We start from the raw sequence: 19246 nt of genomic DNA, 5'->3' as shown, positions 1-19246 counted from the left end.
TTAATCAGGGGTTGCTACAGCAGAATGAACTGCCAGCTTTTCCAGCATGTTTTACGCAGCAGGTGCCCTTCCAGCTGCAACCCATCACTGGGAAATATCCATACACACTCATTAACAACAGGCAATTTAGCTTACCCAATTCACCCATAGCCAGGGGCGTAGAGGACATTTTAAAAGTGTGTGTATGCGTGTCTGGGATTTTAGGTTTATTTTGTTATTTATCACCCATTTCTAAATGATCTGTCTCTAAAACTGAGGGGGACATATCCCCCCAGATTGCTCTTTGGACTGTAGGGGAAACCGAAGCACCCAGAGGAAACCCACACAAACACAGCAAGAACATGCAAACTCGACACAGAAATGCCAACTGACCCAGCTGAGGCTCAAACTAGTAACCTTCTTGCTGTGAGGCGATCATGCTACCCACTGTGGCACCATGACACCCCATTTTAAATTGTAAAATACATCGTTTCTTTTAAATGCCACAGATTTTTGGTATTGTTTACATTACATGTTGTTTATTTTTATTTGTTGCAAGACAGATTTCATCAAAGGACAAACTATAACTATCCCAAACGAATCTCTTACCAATATATAAGCACAAATTCTTCCACAAAAGATGGTTTCAAGACATTTTAATTGTGTACAAAAGAATATTGTTAGATACAGATACAAAAATTGAAAAGTAAATGGAGTCTGTCATCCCTCCAGATTCCAGAGCCAAGAAAAATAGCTTAAATTTAAAAACAATTGAAATGATCAGACTTAAGAAATGAAATTTTATTGAAAAGTTTTGAATGAAGTCCATTGACACAATGTTGGCTGATTTTGTAACACAGCGAAATTAAATAGTGCTTTGTTCTTATTTGCAGCTGACAAACCTGACTTACGACAGAATATGTCCTAGTTTGTAAATTCAAAAATAAAAAATCTATATCCCTTGATTACAGGCCATAATGTGTGTGTAGCAACTCGAGAGGCAGGTATACCGCAAGAACTGCTATAGTGTGACTAAGGAGAAACACCTAGTCATGTTTTTTCTCACCCTAAACTATGGCGGTCTACCCATATACAGACAGAGTGTGACTCATTCCCTCACAACACTGATCGTTAACATCATGCTTTTTAGGAAATTCATTTGGCATATCCTTTGTATACATTTGTTCATCCCTGTCTACAAACGAAGGTGCAAAAATCACAAGCATGTTATATACAATAACATGTGAACCCGGAGACAGACTGCCTTATTCTGCACACAAACACACACACAAAGAAATACAAGTACCTTCAAATTGAAATTAAAAACAAGCAACAGACCAAAACAATTCCACAATAAAACCCACACAAATTGTCCATTTAGTGTTAAACTACCTTGGAAAACTACTAAGACAAAGCTGGTGTGCAAACAAATACAGTATAGTCTTTGGTTTTTATGAATACAAGCATTGCAGATTCTGGACCCACTGTTTTAACACTACTTCTCCTCCCTCCTCCTCTAAAAATACTCAATTATTAAAACCACTCCTTGTCTTAGTCTACCCACATCGCATTATCAGAAAGTGATTAATGAAAACAAGCTGGCTGAATATATTCCAAGCTTCTGATGAGCAACAAGGTGTAGAGTCTAGATCAGCCGTTTCAGTGCAGTTTCGCCGACTAAATGAATCCCCAGAGAGAGAGAGAGGACGTGCTGAACTGAGCAAATAAAATATTTTCTGGCTTGTCTTTGAGAGTCAATAACACAATGTGTATGACATCGAGTTGACGCCAGAAGCATCTAAAAGATTTGTTTGATGTGGTTGTTGAAATACACATTGTCACTATTATTCATCATCTCTGTGGTGAACGATTTAAAAAGAAGATGCCGTTGTGGCACACAATCTGACCCTGACCTCATACCATGATGGAAATAACAAAATACTGTGCTGAACTCTAAAATCAAGAGCATGATGCTATAGGCACTAAAATAAAAACAAAATAAGAACTAAGGTCCCCATTTCCAACACATTCACTCTTGTTTGATATAGCCTAGTTTCTCCTTGGCAACCCATTCATACACACATACTGTAAAAGCCACTAACACTGATGCATACAGTGCGCGCACACACACACACACACACACACACACACACACTCAGACACACACACACATAAGGCACCAGGCGTGAGAGTGAGGGCTTCAGTCTCCTAGGCAACAGTGCGGAGGGCCAGTCAGAGTAGGGTGCAGGGACAGCCACCACTCTTCTGCTTCCCTGTATGATTAGCGGGAAGCGGTGGACTCTCTGTCTCCTGAAACTTCCTGCAGAGAAATGGTAATGCAACTTCATCACAATGCACTACACTTTCAACCTCATGAGTGCACTTCTCCATTTTAGATACCTTATTGCTCGCACAACCTCCATGAAGGCTTCATCCACGTTGTGACGGTTCTTGGCTGATGATTCCATATAGTGGATCCTGTTTTCTCGGGCAAACGTCATGGCTTCCTCTTTTGAGATCTATACATTAATAAAACAAAACATAAAGGACTGGTTGGCTTTTTGGGGGGATTTTGCAGTTTAAAAAAAAGGTCTAATCACAACATGGAAACATTACCACTCTCTGCTGGTCAAGATCTGATTTGTTGCCAACAAGAACCATAGGAAAGTCATCTCGATCCTTAACCCGTAATATCTGAGTGTGAAATTTCTGAATTTCGTTATAACTGAAAAAGAGCGAATTAACAAAACTCATTAGCATGATAGCCCTTTGAGCTATATGGACACAAATATATCCAAAAAACACAGAGTTTATGGATAATCATTATTGCTGAATTTTATCTGGATCTTGCATTAAGCATGGGCCGGTATAAGATTCTGACAGTATGATAATCTTAAATAAAAATTCCATGTTTTTACAGTATTGTGATTCCTGCTCTAAAATATGTTCATCTTAAATGTCTGGGAAAAAACTACATTTTTTATCCTCCTTTGAACACAATATATTTTATTTGAGAAATATTTAAAGTATTTTGTTACAGAAAACATGTCAGGCTAAATAATTCAAATGAATTATTGACTTCTGCTGTCTTCATTAGTTTCAAAAACACAATTTGTTTTAATCTGAAAAGGCGTGTTTAGGAGATATTTTCAGCTGGAGATACTGTTGTCCTAAGATACTTAAAACAAAAAAACATATACCTTAGGAAAGGTATAGCAGAACATTTTGGCGGTTTTAAAACCTTGACTTTTACAAATTGTGGTATAACTTAATAACTTTTATCGTCCCATGTCTATCCTGTACATTAAAAAATGTATTCAAATCCTATTAATTACAGATTACATTTACATTAAATATCTTCTGGAACCAAAATAAAAAGTAGCAGCATTTCTATAAAAATTAAATGACTTTAAAACAAAATGTCAGTAAATGGCAGTAGCTTTGCAAAACACAATTTTCAGTTAATAACACAACGTTTAGTATTCATTTTGATGTTAATTTACATGTCAATAGTGTTATGGGAGCCTGTACAAAAGGAGGTTTAAAGTTTTAGTTAAAATGTATTTTTATGATTAGAAGTTTTAGCAGATATTCACTTGTGAATACACTTAAAAAAATACAAACATAAAACTTATATTTAACAATTAGATATTCAAAAATAAATAAGAAAAAGAAAAGAAAGAAAAGAAAAAAAATTAACCAGGCTCAAAGTTTTCTGTAAAAAAATAAAATAAAAACGAAAACAGAGTGCATACATTTCCTTTAGTCTATAGGCAAAAATATTGAATTACTGTAGACATCTTGCTAATTTTAATCTAATGTCGAATTTGAAAGCAAAAAAGTAAAACAAATAAACAAAACCACACATCATTTACAAGAAAATACTATAAATGTTCAACTATCTTTACTGATTGCAGCCCAAAAGGTGCACATACAGTGTTCAGCATAATCGAGTAGAGCCCATTTTGAAAATGAATATTTTTCTCCATTTCTCAGTGAATATAAACAATTTATTTTGGTGCATTTAAACAAAACAGATTTATTAAGCAGATATATTTATTAAAATAGTATTTTAGTCACCAAACATATTTAGAAATTGAAAAATAATAAAATTAAATTCAAGCAAATATTGGAAAAAAAAAAAAGACAACCTACAAAATTTCAACAAAATTTCTTGCTTCTCTTGATTTTTCCTTTTTTTTTTAAATTGTATTTAATATTTTTCTATAACATATACATTTGGGTGTACTAGTTTTTGGAGCCTTATCGGAAGTTATTTTATTAGATAGGCTCCAGATTTGGTATCAGTATTGACTAATTTAATGTTTATGCATAAATATAATATTGTATAGCTTCTAATTAAAAATATGAACTTGAAAGATTTGTGAGGTATATACTTATATATGCCTAGCACTGTATATAGTGATTTTTTTTGAAAATGCAGTCACATCTGTGAGCATTTCCACATCGAAAAAAAAATAAGAACATTTATATATACATTTATACATTTACCACAAAACACGCTTCAGCTGTCTACACACCTAATAACATAAACACTCATAACCTGCACTCTGGTTCTCATCACACACACATTTTGTGGTTTACTTTTTATAACACAAACAGCCACATACATTCTCTGTTCCTGTCACACAGAAAACTACCTATTCCCCTTTGTCACACACACTCAGGAAAACACCTACCTGCCACTGTCATTAAGAGCAAACACCAGTAAGAAGCCCTCTCCAGAGCGCATGTACTGCTCTCTCATGGCTCCAAACTCCTCTTGCCCTGCTGTGTCGAGGACTAATGGACAGGCGGAATGACAAAAACAAAACAGACCTCAGATAAATACAGGTTGTATACAAGATGAGACGATCCACACAAACGAATCACATTTTTGGCACGCAGAATGCGATGGTGATTGACTAAAAGCTAGCTTTAAGCACAGCTGGCATGGTGTTGTACTGACAGCAAGTCAAAACAAAACCTGGGCAGGAACCCGTAGTCAGCAATGAATCATAGTGATGCAACTCTGACCAAAATCTCCCGGCTGAGGGAGCCTGTGGAGCTTTTTAACACTCATTCCCTCCTACAAAGAACACATTAGCACCAACATACTGTCTAATCGTGTCTCCTTCCCGTCCACGGTGCAGATTTTAGTGTAAGAGTCTTCAATGGTTGGGTCGTAGTCAGACACAAAGTACGACTGTGAAAGAAAACAAAGAGTTGTTCACTAAACATGAAGGAACATGCAGAGAAAAGCCCACTGCACTGTGAACTTCACACAACTCTTACAACACACTCACTGTAATAATTACTACACCGATATCACGCCATAAACACATCTCTGTTTCATACAAAAGTGCCCAAAAACACCTTTACCTGGATGAACTGAATGGTGAGGGCGCTTTTCCCCACACCTCCACCGCCCACAACCACCAACTTGTATCTTTCTTCCGTTGACATGGTCTTACTAGTCCTGTAAATATATGACATTAAGTTATAAACAATACTAATCGTGCATTCTTACTCGACTGAAATAGTTTTAATGGAGTAAACGTATCCCATCGAGCACTAAGGTTTAATACCGCACAAGGCCTGGCATCGTTTATAAACCTCCACTTTAGGTTATGTTACAGATTTAAGCGACTACTTGTTAACACTAACGTTATCTCCATGTTTCAATCTATACAGAACAATAACATTGGCAAAAGGAGATCTCTGAAGGGGAAATAAAACATACCGTGCTGGTCTGAGCAGTGATCGCCGATAACTCTTCCGCAGCCGCCTTGAGTAAATTAGCCTTCTAGTACTAAGTTAGCGCCTCGAAAGTCAGACAACTTAACTTAGTCCACTGCTAACCCGCAAGACAACTTCAACAGATTGTATCCGCAGGATTTAAGCTACAAATTCTCCCTTCGCTCGGGCGATAAAAACCATCTTGCTTGGGAGATGAAAAGCGAATTCCAGGCACTAAGGAATGTCCGCCCTCTGGATTTTTCTTAGTGATTTCTGGAGTCCCTCTAGCTTCCGATAGCTTTTTTTTTTTCATGACCAGGGGCAACTTTTTTCGGCTTGAGTGTATCTCATGCGCACGCCTGAAATAGGCGTGGCTTTGGAGTTGTTTTTCTCACCGAACGAATCGTTCTGTAATCGATGAGCCACGGCGAGCTGTGATTGGCTGACGCGAGGAACGATTCTGCTGTTACTACGCCTGTATTTCCGCAATAGAAGGCAGGCTATATGATAAATGTGTAATTCGAGCGTCGTCTTTCCCATATTTGGCCAAGGGCCTGGCGCGTCTGCATTACAGTATTGGATGTTTATATAGTGCGTTAATTCAGCATTTATTGTCATTTCAGTTATTATAAACGGATAAAAGGAGATATGTTGAAATTGTTTGAGGTTATGAAATTCGACCTAGTTTATCTTTACGTTTGTCAGTGTGTGATTCAGTCTCTTAGAGAATAATACAATTTTTGTTACCTTTTTGTTATCCTTGACTAATATTTACAATTATTTAATTGTTTATTAATCAGGGTTGCCACATTTACAATTGTTTGCAAACGTGCAAAAAAGAAATCAGTAAGGGGCAAACACCTTTTCACACCGCTGTATACACATTTAGATTAATGTTGAATCATTAAATAATTCAATTTATGTGAATTATTAAAAGACAAATTTTAAAAACTAATTTAAACATTTTATTTAGTTGTATTTTTTCTTGGTATTTTTATAGAGACTTTATTCCAGACAAAAAAACTGATGCATCAGAATATGCAATATACAGTGCCCAGCTTAATTGAGTACAGCCCATTTTTAAAATGAATACTTTTCTCCATTTCTCAGTGAATATAGACAATGTATTTTGTTGCGTTTAAACAAAACAGATTTATTAAACAGATATATTTATTAAAATAACATTTTAATCAATAAATATATTTAGAAATTGAAAGATAATACAATTAAATTCAAGATATATTTTTTTGTATCTCTTGATTTTTCCTTTTTTTATAATTTGTACTTAATATTTTTCTATAACATATACATTTGGGTGTACTAGTTTTTGGACTGTTATTGTAGTTTATTTTGTTAGATAAGCTCGAGATTTGGCTTCAGTACCGACTAATCTAATGTATATGCACAAACATTATATTGTAGAGCTTTCTATTAAAATCTGAATTTAAATGAGAGAATAATAATAATAATAATGAATAAACACTTGACTTTTTTCTGTAATTATGCTCATTGTCCAAAATATGAAAGAGTATTAGTTGTGGGTAGGGCTGAATGATTTAGCGAAAATATCTAATTGAGATTTATTTGCCAGATATTACAATTTAATTTGCGATAAATGTTTGTGAAGTCAAGATTAGCCTCAATATTCCAGTTTACACACTAAAATACAATACACTCTGAATAAATATATACATAAGTCTATACACTTAAAACTGTTTTTCCAGCATATTATTTGTAATATCTTGGTGATGATAATTAGGAACTGATGCTTGGATGATCAGGCTGTGTCATGCATTGAACTAAAACCTCCCCAGATGTGACTAACAATGTGTGATGAGTTTTGGAGGCCCACAATTTGCCACTGAACGCCTTTATTCACAGAATTTATGCTGAAATGGGAGGCTACTCCTTATTGTGACTAAACTAATACAGGAAGGGTATTTTTTTTATATCTATTTTTTTATATATGTCTTTATATCTATTTTTTATAGTAGCCTACAGCTCAGATATAAAACTACTGAAGAAGTAAATTAATATTTAGACTGTTTATAATTCAGTGTTAGTTTCCACCCTAGAATAGCATAGGTTACGCTTAGGGCTGCTTATGAAGGTAACAATATAAAAAGTTTGTTAGTTTACTTGCATTTTATGAATATTTAATAACATCCACAAAAGCTAAAAATCTTCTGAAATTTTCTTCTGAAAAAGGCCCCTACACCTTGGATGGGTAAGAAAATGTAAGTATCATATTTTTGCTTAAACTATCCCATTAATGGACAGGTGCAGTTGAAATCAGAATTTTTAGCCCCCCTTTGATTTTGTTTTTCTTTTTTAAATATTTCCCAAATGATGTTTAACAGAGCAAGGTAATGTTCACAGTATGTCTGATAATGTTTTTTTCTTCAGGAGAAAGTCTTATTTGTTTTATTTTGACCAAAATAAAAGTAGTTTTCATTTTTTAACAACCATTTTTAGGTCAAAATTACTATCCTTTAAGCTACAGTTTTATTCGATAATCTGCAGAACATACTATCAATATACAATAACTTGCCTAATTACCCTCACCTCTTTAGTTAACCTAACTAACCTAGTTAAGCCTTTAAATGAGCTTTAAGCTGTCTTAAAAAATATCTAATAAAATATTATTTACTGTCATCATGGCAAAGATAAAATAAATCTGGTATTAGAAATTATTTATTAAAACTATTATGTTTACAAATGTGCTAAAAAAAAATCTGCTCTTCGTTAAACAGAAATTGGGGAAAAAATAAATAGTGGGGCTAATTATTCAGGTGGTTTAATAATTCTGACTTCAACTGTACATTGTCCTATAGGAGCTACTCGCATCGAAAATCACAGACCTGATTTCCACAGTGTTGGGTAAAAAAAAGTAATGTACTATTTTAATCCTACCTTACTCTCAAAACATCACACACACACACACACACACACACACACACAAAGAAAACCCATAACATTGCCACTGTTGACTTTCCAACTTATCGAGTTATTGGTTTATTTCGGGCTTCCCATTCCCATTATTTGTAGCCTTCTTAAAGCTTCTGACTGACGGTTAATTCTTCTGAACTGGAAGAGCCCTTACTCTCCTTCTCACACTTGTTGGCTAAGAAATGTTCTTTATTATATGAAATTAGAGGAAATTAGGTACTCTCTTCACCGACCTATAGCCCTGTTTTCATTAAACTGTGAAAACCCAGTTCGTGGAAATTGGCAACCATAAATCTTCATATCTAAATGTAAATGTGGCATACCACAAAAAATAAGTTAAAGTAATAGACGAATGATGTTTGTGATAATGGGGTGGGGAAAAAAAATAAGCTTGTGCTTGATCCTGCCCTCTTTTCGACTATGTTGAAATGTATTTTTTGTTAAAGAATTTTTATGTATGACATTCTGTTCAAAATTAATCAAATTAAATCCCTTCACTTCATCTTAAACTGTTCCTTCTCATTGAGTCCCCAACTCCCAGCTTGGTACTGGATACTAGTTCTGGCCAGCACATTGTAGACCTGTATTTTCTGTATGTAAGATTGCACTTGTGTTTTTATTATTATTTTTGTTCTTTTTTTTTTTTTTGCTAAAAATACTCCAGTGTATTTGCTTATCATTACATGTTTATGTTGTCATTGTATATAGTTATAATGTGTTTTACAATGTATTAATAAAACATTAAAAAGTAACATGCATTACATTCCTTGAAAAGTAACCAAGTAACACATTTAGTTAAAAAGAGACTTAAGATTGTAATAATGTTTTACTTTTTCACAACACTGGATTCAGAGTCGGTGCCATGGCGTGTAGGATTATTATATATTTTATTGCTAAATCTGTACATTATACATTTCCCTGCCAAATAGTACGATGTTGCTAAAATGAAAGAGACCGGAAGGCAGAATAAAATAATTGTCTTTAATGAACACTGTTTTCAATACAAGCTATAGTGTTAAAATTCCACCTGCAAAATACCCCTTTATAAATAACAATTATCAGTGTATCTCAATAAATAAAGTCACAGGCAGGCTGTGCGTTATAACAGAAAATAATTGCATGTGACGTTCAGCCATTTATACACGTCCAGTCTATCAGAGTTTGTCAAATAGCCTTGAGGAACATGCAACTTCATCAAATAAATACGTGAAATCACACACTCGTACATATGCATCTTCATTTACGTTCCTTCAGCTCATTGGGGAGGTACTGAGCAATCACAGTTCTCCTTGTTTACACCTGTGTCTATAAATAGAACGGTCCGTACATCCAGTCCCTCTTCAACATCTGTATGGCAGAGCAGCCTGTCCCACTTTAATACGAGGGCCGAGTAGGACCCCAAGCAGCATGCGTTCTCCCCAGTCCAGTATTTTATTGACTGTAAGACTGACTGGAGACATGGGACTGTGCTCAACATCCATACCCTCCACTGCTTCAACACCACCAGTAACCTCCTGCGGGGCTCCACCTGATCCCTGAGTCTGCCTGTGTGATTGTGCGCTGGAATGGTTCACTGTGTTTGTTTTTTGTGTCTCCTGTTTATTGCGGTTTGATCTATTCTTCCTTCTTTGTGATCTTGAGCAGCTGTGTCTTGCTGAAGTCTCCTTGCTGATAATCCTGCTCGCCTCTTTTGGTTCTGTTCTGGTTTCTAAGGCTGAGACTCTGCTCCGGTCATCTAACGTCCCCTTCTGGTCACCCGCGGGACTGCTTCGCTTTAAATCACAACTGTTTACTGATGACCCCTTCTGGGGAGTCTGAGGAACTGCACTCGCTGGCGTCAGGGAAAGGGTAAGGCTTTTGCGTTTCTCTGCTAGAGATGGAATCTGAAGGTGAGTAGGCTTAGCTAGGATGGACTTTGGTGCATCTTGCTGTGTCTGAGATGTGACGTTGGCCGGTCTTTGTACCTCTGCAGGATTTGTGCGGAGAGTGAGTGCGCTGAGCTTGTCTGAAAGAGATAAGGTAAACTCAGGCTTCAGCAGCTCGTAGTCTTGACCTCGACTCTGAACATTCTCCTGCTGGCTGTTTTTGTTTTCACAGTGCATGTTTGCTTTGGAATCCTCAGTGCGTCCATTAATAATACAGTTGTTGTCCATGTTGTTCTGAAGGTTCAAGTTAGTTAACAGTGGCGCTGTGGAACTGCTGTTGTGTTTTTCACTGGTGGGCTGAGGGCAGTTATCCAGAGCGTGAAGGTTTGACTTATTATTCTTCAAAGAAAGAGTCCCCTGAAAGAGCTGGAGCTGCCCCAGGAAATTAAAGTTGGGTGAAATTGTAGGTCTGCGTTCTTTCACAAACCTAAAGCAATGATCAGATATGGATATTATTAGTTAATCATTCTTGTTGACATCACCAGTTTCACTCAAAAAATCTCAATAACAGAAGATGCGCATATAAACAGCAGCATATGCACATTACCTGTATGCATGATCCAGATCCATTTTTAGGCTGTACATGACGTAGGCCACAGCAAGCGCAGGAGAGCGAGAGATTCCTGCAGCACAGTGAACCAGGACTGAGCAGCCAGCTGACATAGCCCCATCTAAAACAGATCAGTTGATTAAGTTAATGAAATATTATGCACACAGGGAGAAATTAAATACAGCTTAACCATGAAACTCAGCCAAAAGCATTCAAACAACAAACGGATGTAATTTAGACAAAAATCAGGCCAAAGCAATCTTTGTTTTCATTCTTTCTGAACTGCTTATTTCAACATTGTTTTAAGTCATATTTTTGGTATTGACGGGAATAAAACTTGTTTATGTATTCATACAAACTCAGCTAATAGCTTTGGGATGTTTACTAACAATTTTTTTGCAAGAAAAAAAAGTACTTGATAGATAAATATGATCGGTTTGTGATCTTTTAATTTATTTAATTATTTATTTTGTTTTTAATTTTTCTGTTTATTATGAAGGGGACATTTATTAAATGTAAAAAATGTTAAATTGTTGAATATTTATTACAATTTTAAATAACTGCTTTCTTGTTGTATGTAGTTTCAAATGAATTTTGAAATATTAATATTGCTTTTATTACTATTACCATTAATAATAATAATAATACTAATAATATTATTAATTAATATTAGAGTGCTTTTTGAAGGATCAAGTGACTAAGTGAACTGGAGTAATAAAGCTAAAAATCTATCGATAAAATCACTGAAATAAATGATAAACTACTTTTGAACAGTTATTTTATAGTGCATAACATTTCACAATTTGTACTGTATTTGTGATGAAATAAATGCAGCCTTGGTGAGCAGGATAAACCTATTTTAAAACATTTAAAACCCCTGCTGACCCCAAACTTTTGACTGGTAGTGTATATAGAATCAAAATCTATTTCAATAGTCATGCGTTTGTTAACCATCGCTAAAAGTATTAATGATGTAATGCATTTAGGATGCAAATCTAGGCTGATGTAAGCAGTGGGCTTGCAGGTCCCTCACCAATGAAGTGCAGCGCCTGAGGGATCCAGGGAAGCAAGTCATCCCGCAGGGAGTCGTCGATCGGGATACGGAGGTACTGGGACTGGGGCAGAAAGGACGGCTGTGGGCAACATCGGCTCACACTTAGCACGTATGAAATGCCTCGGTCGGACAATCCATCCTGTAGTGCGAAAAGCGGATTATAGTGAGAAAGTAAGTCGCATGCTGTGCACAGAAAACACCTATGAGAACAAATGCATTGTTATTATATGACAGCAATACTTATGAATAATTTGAGAATTGTAAATATACCTGCGTTACGTCAGTCTCTGCACCAAGGTAGAGATGCGGCAGAATACGCGACAGCGGTGGCCGCTCAGACTGACCGTCCCTGTAGAACACCATCTCTAGATTTGATCTAAAATAAGAGAATGTTTATTTAGCATGAAACAATATAGAAATGCTAAATACACAGAGAATTACTGAGTGGGTCTATGACGCAGTAAACAGACTGACATAATCCCCTAAAAGGGCCTGAAATTAAAGTTTTAATAAATATATTTTTACCATGGTAACACAACAAGTTATGTTTATTTACAGTAAACTTAAAAGCTGGTACTCACCAGTTCAGTTATAAACCAGCAGAACGCGCAGGAAATCTAAAAAGCTTGCAAAAGTCCAGCGACGCGGCTGCGGCTCTGTCTGCAGCACAAACTGCAGAAGCAAATACCGTGTTTGGTATGTTTATCAATCTGCTTGAAGATAAAGAGCTACTCGATCTGCCTTCTCAGCAGCTGTGTTCTCGAGCTCCTCTCCGTCCTGTCTGCGCTCCTAACATTATTTGTTGTTGTATGTATCTGTACCTGCGCGAGGGAGGAAAAGATGAGGTCATCCCCGTTTCCAGAAGCTAAGAATAGTGCAATTCAGTGTGATGTCATTTTCAGCCAATCGGAGCGCAGGCTTGCTCTTTGACGCGCGCGCGGGCACGCTCTGTTTGTTCGCCATCATCAATTTACCCTGAAGACCTCGGCATTTTTATTGTGATGAATCGCGTTTTACTCCCTGTAGCCTTTCAGACTGAAACAAGCTGCGTTTATTTTGCAAATGGAGTGTGTGCAATCCGTCAATTGCGACTCTCCTATCATTCTAGATGTTTTTTGATATCAAACTCGTCTGCAGCGTCCCGCATGGAGCAGTGTTTCTGTTGTAAACAAAATGTATTATTCAGAACGCTTAGTTCAGTGCTCCACATTTACCTATTTATATCATATTCATAATAAAACAGCACTACCGCAGTGCACTGTACCCAAAACAATTACGTTGTTTATGTTTCAATGATGTCATTTGTTTTGATCAGACTGGAGCACTACATTAATTTATTTCTCCAGCTGCAGCTGCAAACCCAGCAGAAATACAGTATTGATCATGTGCATTTGTGCAACTTGTATGCTAATGCATTTCTGTAAATAGTCACTATGTAATGCAATTCTAATACAGAATATCACATTTGTCTTAATCTTGCAATAATTTAGCAGACTCCCTCCACTGAACATTTTCTTTTACACTGAATATGCAAACCTAATCATCTAATAATAATAAATAAAAAAAAAATTTTCGATAATAGCTTTTATTTCTCAGTATGGTATAAATCCTATCTGGTGACCTAATTTGATTTGCAGTTTATTTTCCCTGAGAGTTAAAAAAAAAAACACTTAATTTTGCTCTTGCAATATTTTAAGGTTCCCTAAAAATACAATATACTGAGGAGAACACCACCAGTCAGTGTTCAATAAACTGAAATGTTGCTAATACACCTTTCATCTCTCAACGACTCATCCACTAAAAAAAGAATCAATCACTAAAGTATGTGCATAACTTTGTTTCTTAAGCTCATACTGCAAAAGTGACTGTTTAACTTCTTGGTATCTTATTATTCTATAATTATACTTCTTTTTCTAGTGCAAATATCTCAAGCTTCATCAGTCACAACATATTTGAGATGAAAATTAAATATTGATTTCTAAAAATGCATTAGGACAAATAAATATTTGCCAGTAGGGTTTATTTCAAAACCCAATGACAATGTAACCATGTACGCTCAGATAATCTGTAGTTTACCCATCTTGTCTTAAATACGTTTAGACATTTGTACCCAGAAAAAAAGGACAAAATATTTAACATATTTAATGCCATGGACTTTGTGAACCAAATAGGTTTAGCAATTACATACCAATTATATGGGGCTAATGTGTTTTTAAATTTTTAATTTATGCTGTTGTCTTGAGTGTTTCTTTTATGTGATTGATGTGTTACCAGCGTTAAAGACAAATTTCCTTTCTGTGCCAAGCAGAGCGGACAATAAAGTTTAAACTAAACAGATTGTGCTATGATTAAAGATCTTAAATTGTGGAAGGGCTGTTAATTGACGATAAAGCTTTTTGGGTATCCTGTCCCTGGAGAAAGCCCTAAGCTTATGAGATCCTCAAGCCATTGGTTCCCTCCCACTTGCAGGGCGAGAGGGGAGTTTGAGCTCAGGTAGATCTCGATGAACTCCCCTGGCTTATTTTTTAGCTAATCACAGACTTATGATGGCTAAGTAGAGGTGTACTCTTGCTAAGAGTTTGGCTATGTATCAATTTGATATGTTCGATTTACTTGAGTGTTTTTTGGACTGTAGGAAGAAACCAGAGAACCTGTGGAAAATACAGCCGAGCATAGGGAGATCAAGCAAACTCCATACAGAAATGTCAACTGGTTTAGTAGAGACATTCCTGCTGTGAGGCAATAGTGCTAATCACTGGGTCGCTGTATCGCTTATCTGGAAAGGAGGGGGGAGTGGGAACTCTTCAAGATGAAGATACTGAGATACGGACATTCTGGTTCTTTATAGTGGGTTAGGAATCGTCTGATTGGAGAATCAATCGTGAGCTGATGCGGGGCCAGCTGTGGTCAATCATAAGCGCATGATCCTCTCGAAATTAGTTTATAAATAAACTTCACAAAGCTTATAATGCTGCTTTGTTCTACTCACCAATACAGTACTGTCAGATGCATAAACATAGAGAAGCATGGCCATCTATTTTGTGCATGTACCTTAAACTGAGCTGTCAGCTCACCTGATCTCAGTGCTCATCCCTAACACCAACCTACAAACACACACACAAAGAAAACACCTGGTTCGAGTATATGGCATAATTTTACTTTCACATTATTCAGTACAGAGTAAATTTAATCTAACACAGGTATCTGACAGGTTGAACAGCGATACACCGGGGCTGCATTAGCTAGCGGATACTGCATAGACACGCGCACACACACACAGAAACACACACACACGCCATGACTGTGACTCTATTCAACTACAATGACGAAGTCCCCAGTACTGCATCTCAGCATCAAGGGAAGCAAGACCCCCAGCTCAACTAATAATGACAATGTCGCAGAAATTCCATTATTTTTTTTTCTCCACATGGATCAGACAGATTAACGCCACACACTTTCTGACCAAAATCCTAATGATCCCTGTATGTGATTGACAGTTGGCAGCTGCTTTGGTCCAGTGCTCCCCCTTAAGCCCCTGTCCTCCTCCCAGCCTAAGAATGTGTGCATGTCACAAAACTAAGTGCTTTCCCAGGTTTTATCGCTGCGAAAGAAAAAAGTATGGGTCTCCAGCTGTGGCCAGTCGCCACTCAAAAAGTTAATAGAGTGTGTGTGTGAGGATTTAGTAATGAGGTAACCACTATCTACTATTCATTTTCAGTCAATAACTGTGCTGGAAGAGCGACAGACGTTGTCGACCTCCTCCAGGTGTATATTTTAACAATTTTACAAAAACAAACAAAAAAAAGAAACAACATTTACATGAAGGTCCACAGCAGTTGCACTCTTCATGTGCAGAAAGTCACACACCGCCGGACCCGTCCTCGCCCCAGCTTTCTGATTCTCTTTCCTCCCCCGCTCCTTTAACACTGTACGACTAACCTGAAACGTTATGCCCATTCACTCGTAGTACAGAATGGAATGTCCAAAACAAGAGCAAAAACATTAGACCATTTAAGAAAGCATACAAACACACTGACAATATACCACTATCAAAAACAAGAAAGAGACATACAAACGCAACCATGAAGGGTAATCATTTACATGGTTTATATATATTTATATATAGAGATTTGTTTTTTTTTCTTCTCAATAATAACATTGTCAGATATGGGGGTCAGGACGAGTACTGAATACATAGGACAAGAACAGGAAAAAGGGGGTTGGGACTATAAAAGCCTTTCCTCTCAAAGCCTCTTAAAGTGCACTGGCCATTTCTACGTCGTACGGTGCGCTAAATTGGAAATGCATGTGGAAGTTTCTTTTTTTTCTATGTACACCGATGGCTCCGATTTCAGTAAAGCGAGAGATAAAGCGATGAGGGGTTAGTGATTCTGGCCTCTTTTAGACAAGTGCCATTGCGTTAGTGTATTGAGATTGTGTTTTTTTCTTGTCCTGCCGAATGCTCTTACAGGGAATGTTCCAAAGAAACAGCGAATGTGCAGTTTTTGCGCGGATAAAACAGGAGAGAGGGAAGACTTGCGCCACTTTCATCTTTTTGCTGGACTTTTCTCCCTCAACCCACAATATACACACACTCATACTCACACACACCAGCTGTCAACACAAGCACAGGAGTTGATCGTTAAACAGGCAGGACGGAGAACGGAACAATCACCATGACTCTTTCACACATGTACGAAAAAAAACAAACACTCGCACACCTTGCCTTTCGTTCCATCACTCTCACACACACACACATACACACAGGTAAACACCGATAAAAACAAGAAGGGCAGCGCTGATGATAACAACAGTAATAATAATCATTATCAGAAGGACAGTAATAAGGCTGCCAGAGGCTGACAGCTACTTTTTCCCTTATGCATGAATGCTTTTTGTAGAATCTTTAATTTTGGGGTCTCTCAGGTGGAACGCTGGTCTGGTCTGGGTGTCGGTTCTAGTCTCGGCTCGCATTCTAGAACTGTTCCGCCAGCAGCTCACAAAGACGCTTGGAGACTGTGTCCTTACTGCTGCGTAGAGTCAACCGGTACATCTGGGAGAGAGAGAAATGCACAACACACACACAAAAAAAGAGACCAATCAATCGCGCAGACAGACGGTCAACTCTGCTGTTCAAATGAGTGTCTGATTCTTATTGACTAAAATGTAAACTTGCACAATGGACAAAGGAAACTCGACAAATACAAAGAGAAGGACGCTGCTGTCACGCCAAATGAACTGGGTTTTTACTATTAGACATGGAATGAATCACAAGAGAGGGAGGAAGGGAGGATGTTTTGGGATGTGACGGGTGGCAGGATGAATATGTTACCTGCTCCCCAGACTTGAGTTGCATCAGCAGGCACAGAGACACACAGACAACAGTAAGATGCAATAAAACTGACTTGGAGAGAAACCAGTGCTCCAAAGCAGCAGGGAGGGACTGAGAGACTGCATTTCTGTGTTCTTTTCCCTTTCCTTTTGTTTGTGTAATATGGATGCACATTTGCATAAAACCAATGTGTTTTCATACCTGAGCTTGTGCGTTGGGCTCGAGTCTTAGCAGGGAACCCACTTGCTGGGCCTTGGTTTGGATCACTCCTGCGCACACAAAGTTCTCTGGGTTCGGATCCACGTTCTCCAAGAGAGCCATGCCCAATCCCAGTAACTACAGAATATAGAAGAGCAGAGTGTGTTTATGCCATTATTAAAACAATGCCATTTTGTTTCAATACTGCATAGAGGTGTCACAATATCAGTTATAATACCAACTGATACATACGATAACCAAGATTAAAACCTGACCAGAGTATATACAGGAATAAGAGACTGAAATCCATTACCATTTAAGACTTTTTTAGGACTCTTTCCATACTTTAAGACCTCATTACCACTTCTGGTTTCCACCAGTAACACTACTGACATTTGAACTACTGCATTTCCCTAATTTAATACCTTGTAAAATAGCATTTAAGACTTTTAAAATACTTTTTAATAGCCTTAAATTTCTCTAAATTGAATTATAAATTTTTAATGCTTTAAGACCTCGCGGACACTCTGGTGATATACGGTGGTCCCTTACTAATCGTTGGAGTAATGTTCAAATAGTAACCCGCAACAGAACAAATCAGTGAAGCTTTATTTTTTACAATGATTATAGATGTTTTAAGGCTGTAAAACCCCTCACCACACACTCTATACACTTTTCTCAGACAGGCATTATTATTTTCACACTTTTCTCTTGTTTAAACACTCTCAAAGTTCAAATCTTTGTAGAAAATTAAGTCCAGTATTATAAAATAAAATCAAAGGCCAAAACCATTTGATCTTCATTTATTCTGTAATGGTGCCCTACTTCTACCTTCCTTTAGCATGTTCAGTGGGTAAACTTTTTGTGCGATGTTAGCATCTTCCTCTGCCTTATAGGTGCTACCACAGGTGCCTTTGACAGTGCAGAATGTTTTGTCAACATTGTGGGGAGAAACTTGCAAACATACAGTACAGCACTTCAGAGTCGCACTGTCACACGATCTGCTAGCGATCGAATATTCATGTAAATTTGGCAAAGTGAACACATTCTGTACTGTACAGGAGACACGGCACGGAGGAGACTGATTGACAAGTGTTCTGCGTCCTGATTGGCTGTAGACCAAATGCGCTAATCAGGACACAGAACACAATGCACTGTAGAAAAAAAATCCACAAAACTATGAGGTTGCGAAAATTAAACCGCATTATAGCGAGCGACCACTGTATCATATAAATACTACATTTTTATACTGTAAATCGTCTGGTTGACATTCCAAAAACATAGGTGGAGGGAGTATGCATTGCTGCTGTGTGGCTGTTGCACAAAACCAAAGCAATACACTATCTGCAGCTATAAGTTAACACATTAGTATGTTGTTTTTTGGATTCAGTTAAATCAGACTGCATCTATAGATGCAGAACAAGTTCTGCTTTGCTTACATTTGTACAGTTATAGTTAATAGTGTGATGTCCAACGACATAGTGGAGTCCGTATGGTTAGGTTTGAGGGTTGGCTTAATC

The 19246-nt window shown here is 37.2% G+C and overlaps 4 protein-coding genes and 1 long non-coding RNA gene across 11 annotated transcripts in view; 1 reads left to right on the top strand and 4 right to left on the bottom strand.

Moving 5' to 3' along the window:
- Positions 1-19246, bottom strand: part of tbc1d10b (TBC1 domain family, member 10b) — a 442453-nt gene that overhangs the window by 385940 nt on the left and 37267 nt on the right. The gene's annotated exons all lie outside the window — the stretch shown is intronic.
- On the bottom strand, positions 766-6014 carry rras (RAS related). Its single transcript, NM_001005931.2, is given in 7 exon segments — positions 766-2299; positions 2380-2498; positions 2596-2704; positions 4680-4782; positions 5098-5185; positions 5362-5458; positions 5723-6014. Coding segments are annotated over 6 exon segments (591 nt in total). The 5' UTR covers positions 5446-5458; positions 5723-6014; the 3' UTR covers positions 766-2211.
- Positions 9635-12979, bottom strand: si:ch211-195b15.8. Its single transcript, XM_087244743.1, has 5 exons — positions 12778-12979; positions 12467-12572; positions 12176-12335; positions 11140-11263; positions 9635-11019 (listed from the first exon to the last, which is right to left on the bottom strand). Exons 2-5 carry the CDS (start codon positions 12557-12559, stop codon positions 10008-10010), a joined length of 1389 nt encoding a protein of 462 aa, XP_087100869.1. The 5' UTR covers positions 12560-12572; positions 12778-12979; the 3' UTR covers positions 9635-10007.
- Positions 12180-19246, top strand: part of LOC141381223 (uncharacterized) — a 17154-nt gene continuing 10087 nt past the window's right edge. Inside the window, exon 1 of the long non-coding RNA XR_015480976.1 lies at positions 12180-12367. This is a non-coding gene — a long non-coding RNA (uncharacterized LOC141381223). The remainder of the gene's footprint in view (positions 12368-19246) is intronic.
- Positions 15332-19246, bottom strand: part of ap2a1 (adaptor related protein complex 2 subunit alpha 1) — a 34457-nt gene continuing 30542 nt past the window's right edge. For all 6 annotated transcript variants that reach the window (XM_087244733.1, XM_087244734.1, XM_087244735.1 and 3 more), the window contains 2 exons: positions 17730-17864; positions 15332-17249 (listed from right to left, as the gene is read on the bottom strand). In XM_087244733.1, the coding sequence (XP_087100859.1) occupies positions 17172-17249; positions 17730-17864 (213 nt within the window). In that variant the 3' untranslated portion in view covers positions 15332-17171. The remainder of the gene's footprint in view (positions 17250-17729; positions 17865-19246) is intronic.

The sequence above is a fragment of the Danio rerio genome, chromosome 3 (genome assembly GCF_052040795.2).
Source record: "Danio rerio strain M-AB ecotype USA chromosome 3, GRCz13ab, whole genome shotgun sequence".
In the NCBI taxonomy this organism is placed as follows: domain Eukaryota; kingdom Metazoa; phylum Chordata; class Actinopteri; order Cypriniformes; family Danionidae; genus Danio; species Danio rerio.
Note: the sequence above shows the minus strand (reverse complement) of the source record. Positions and strands in the feature narration are given on the sequence as shown.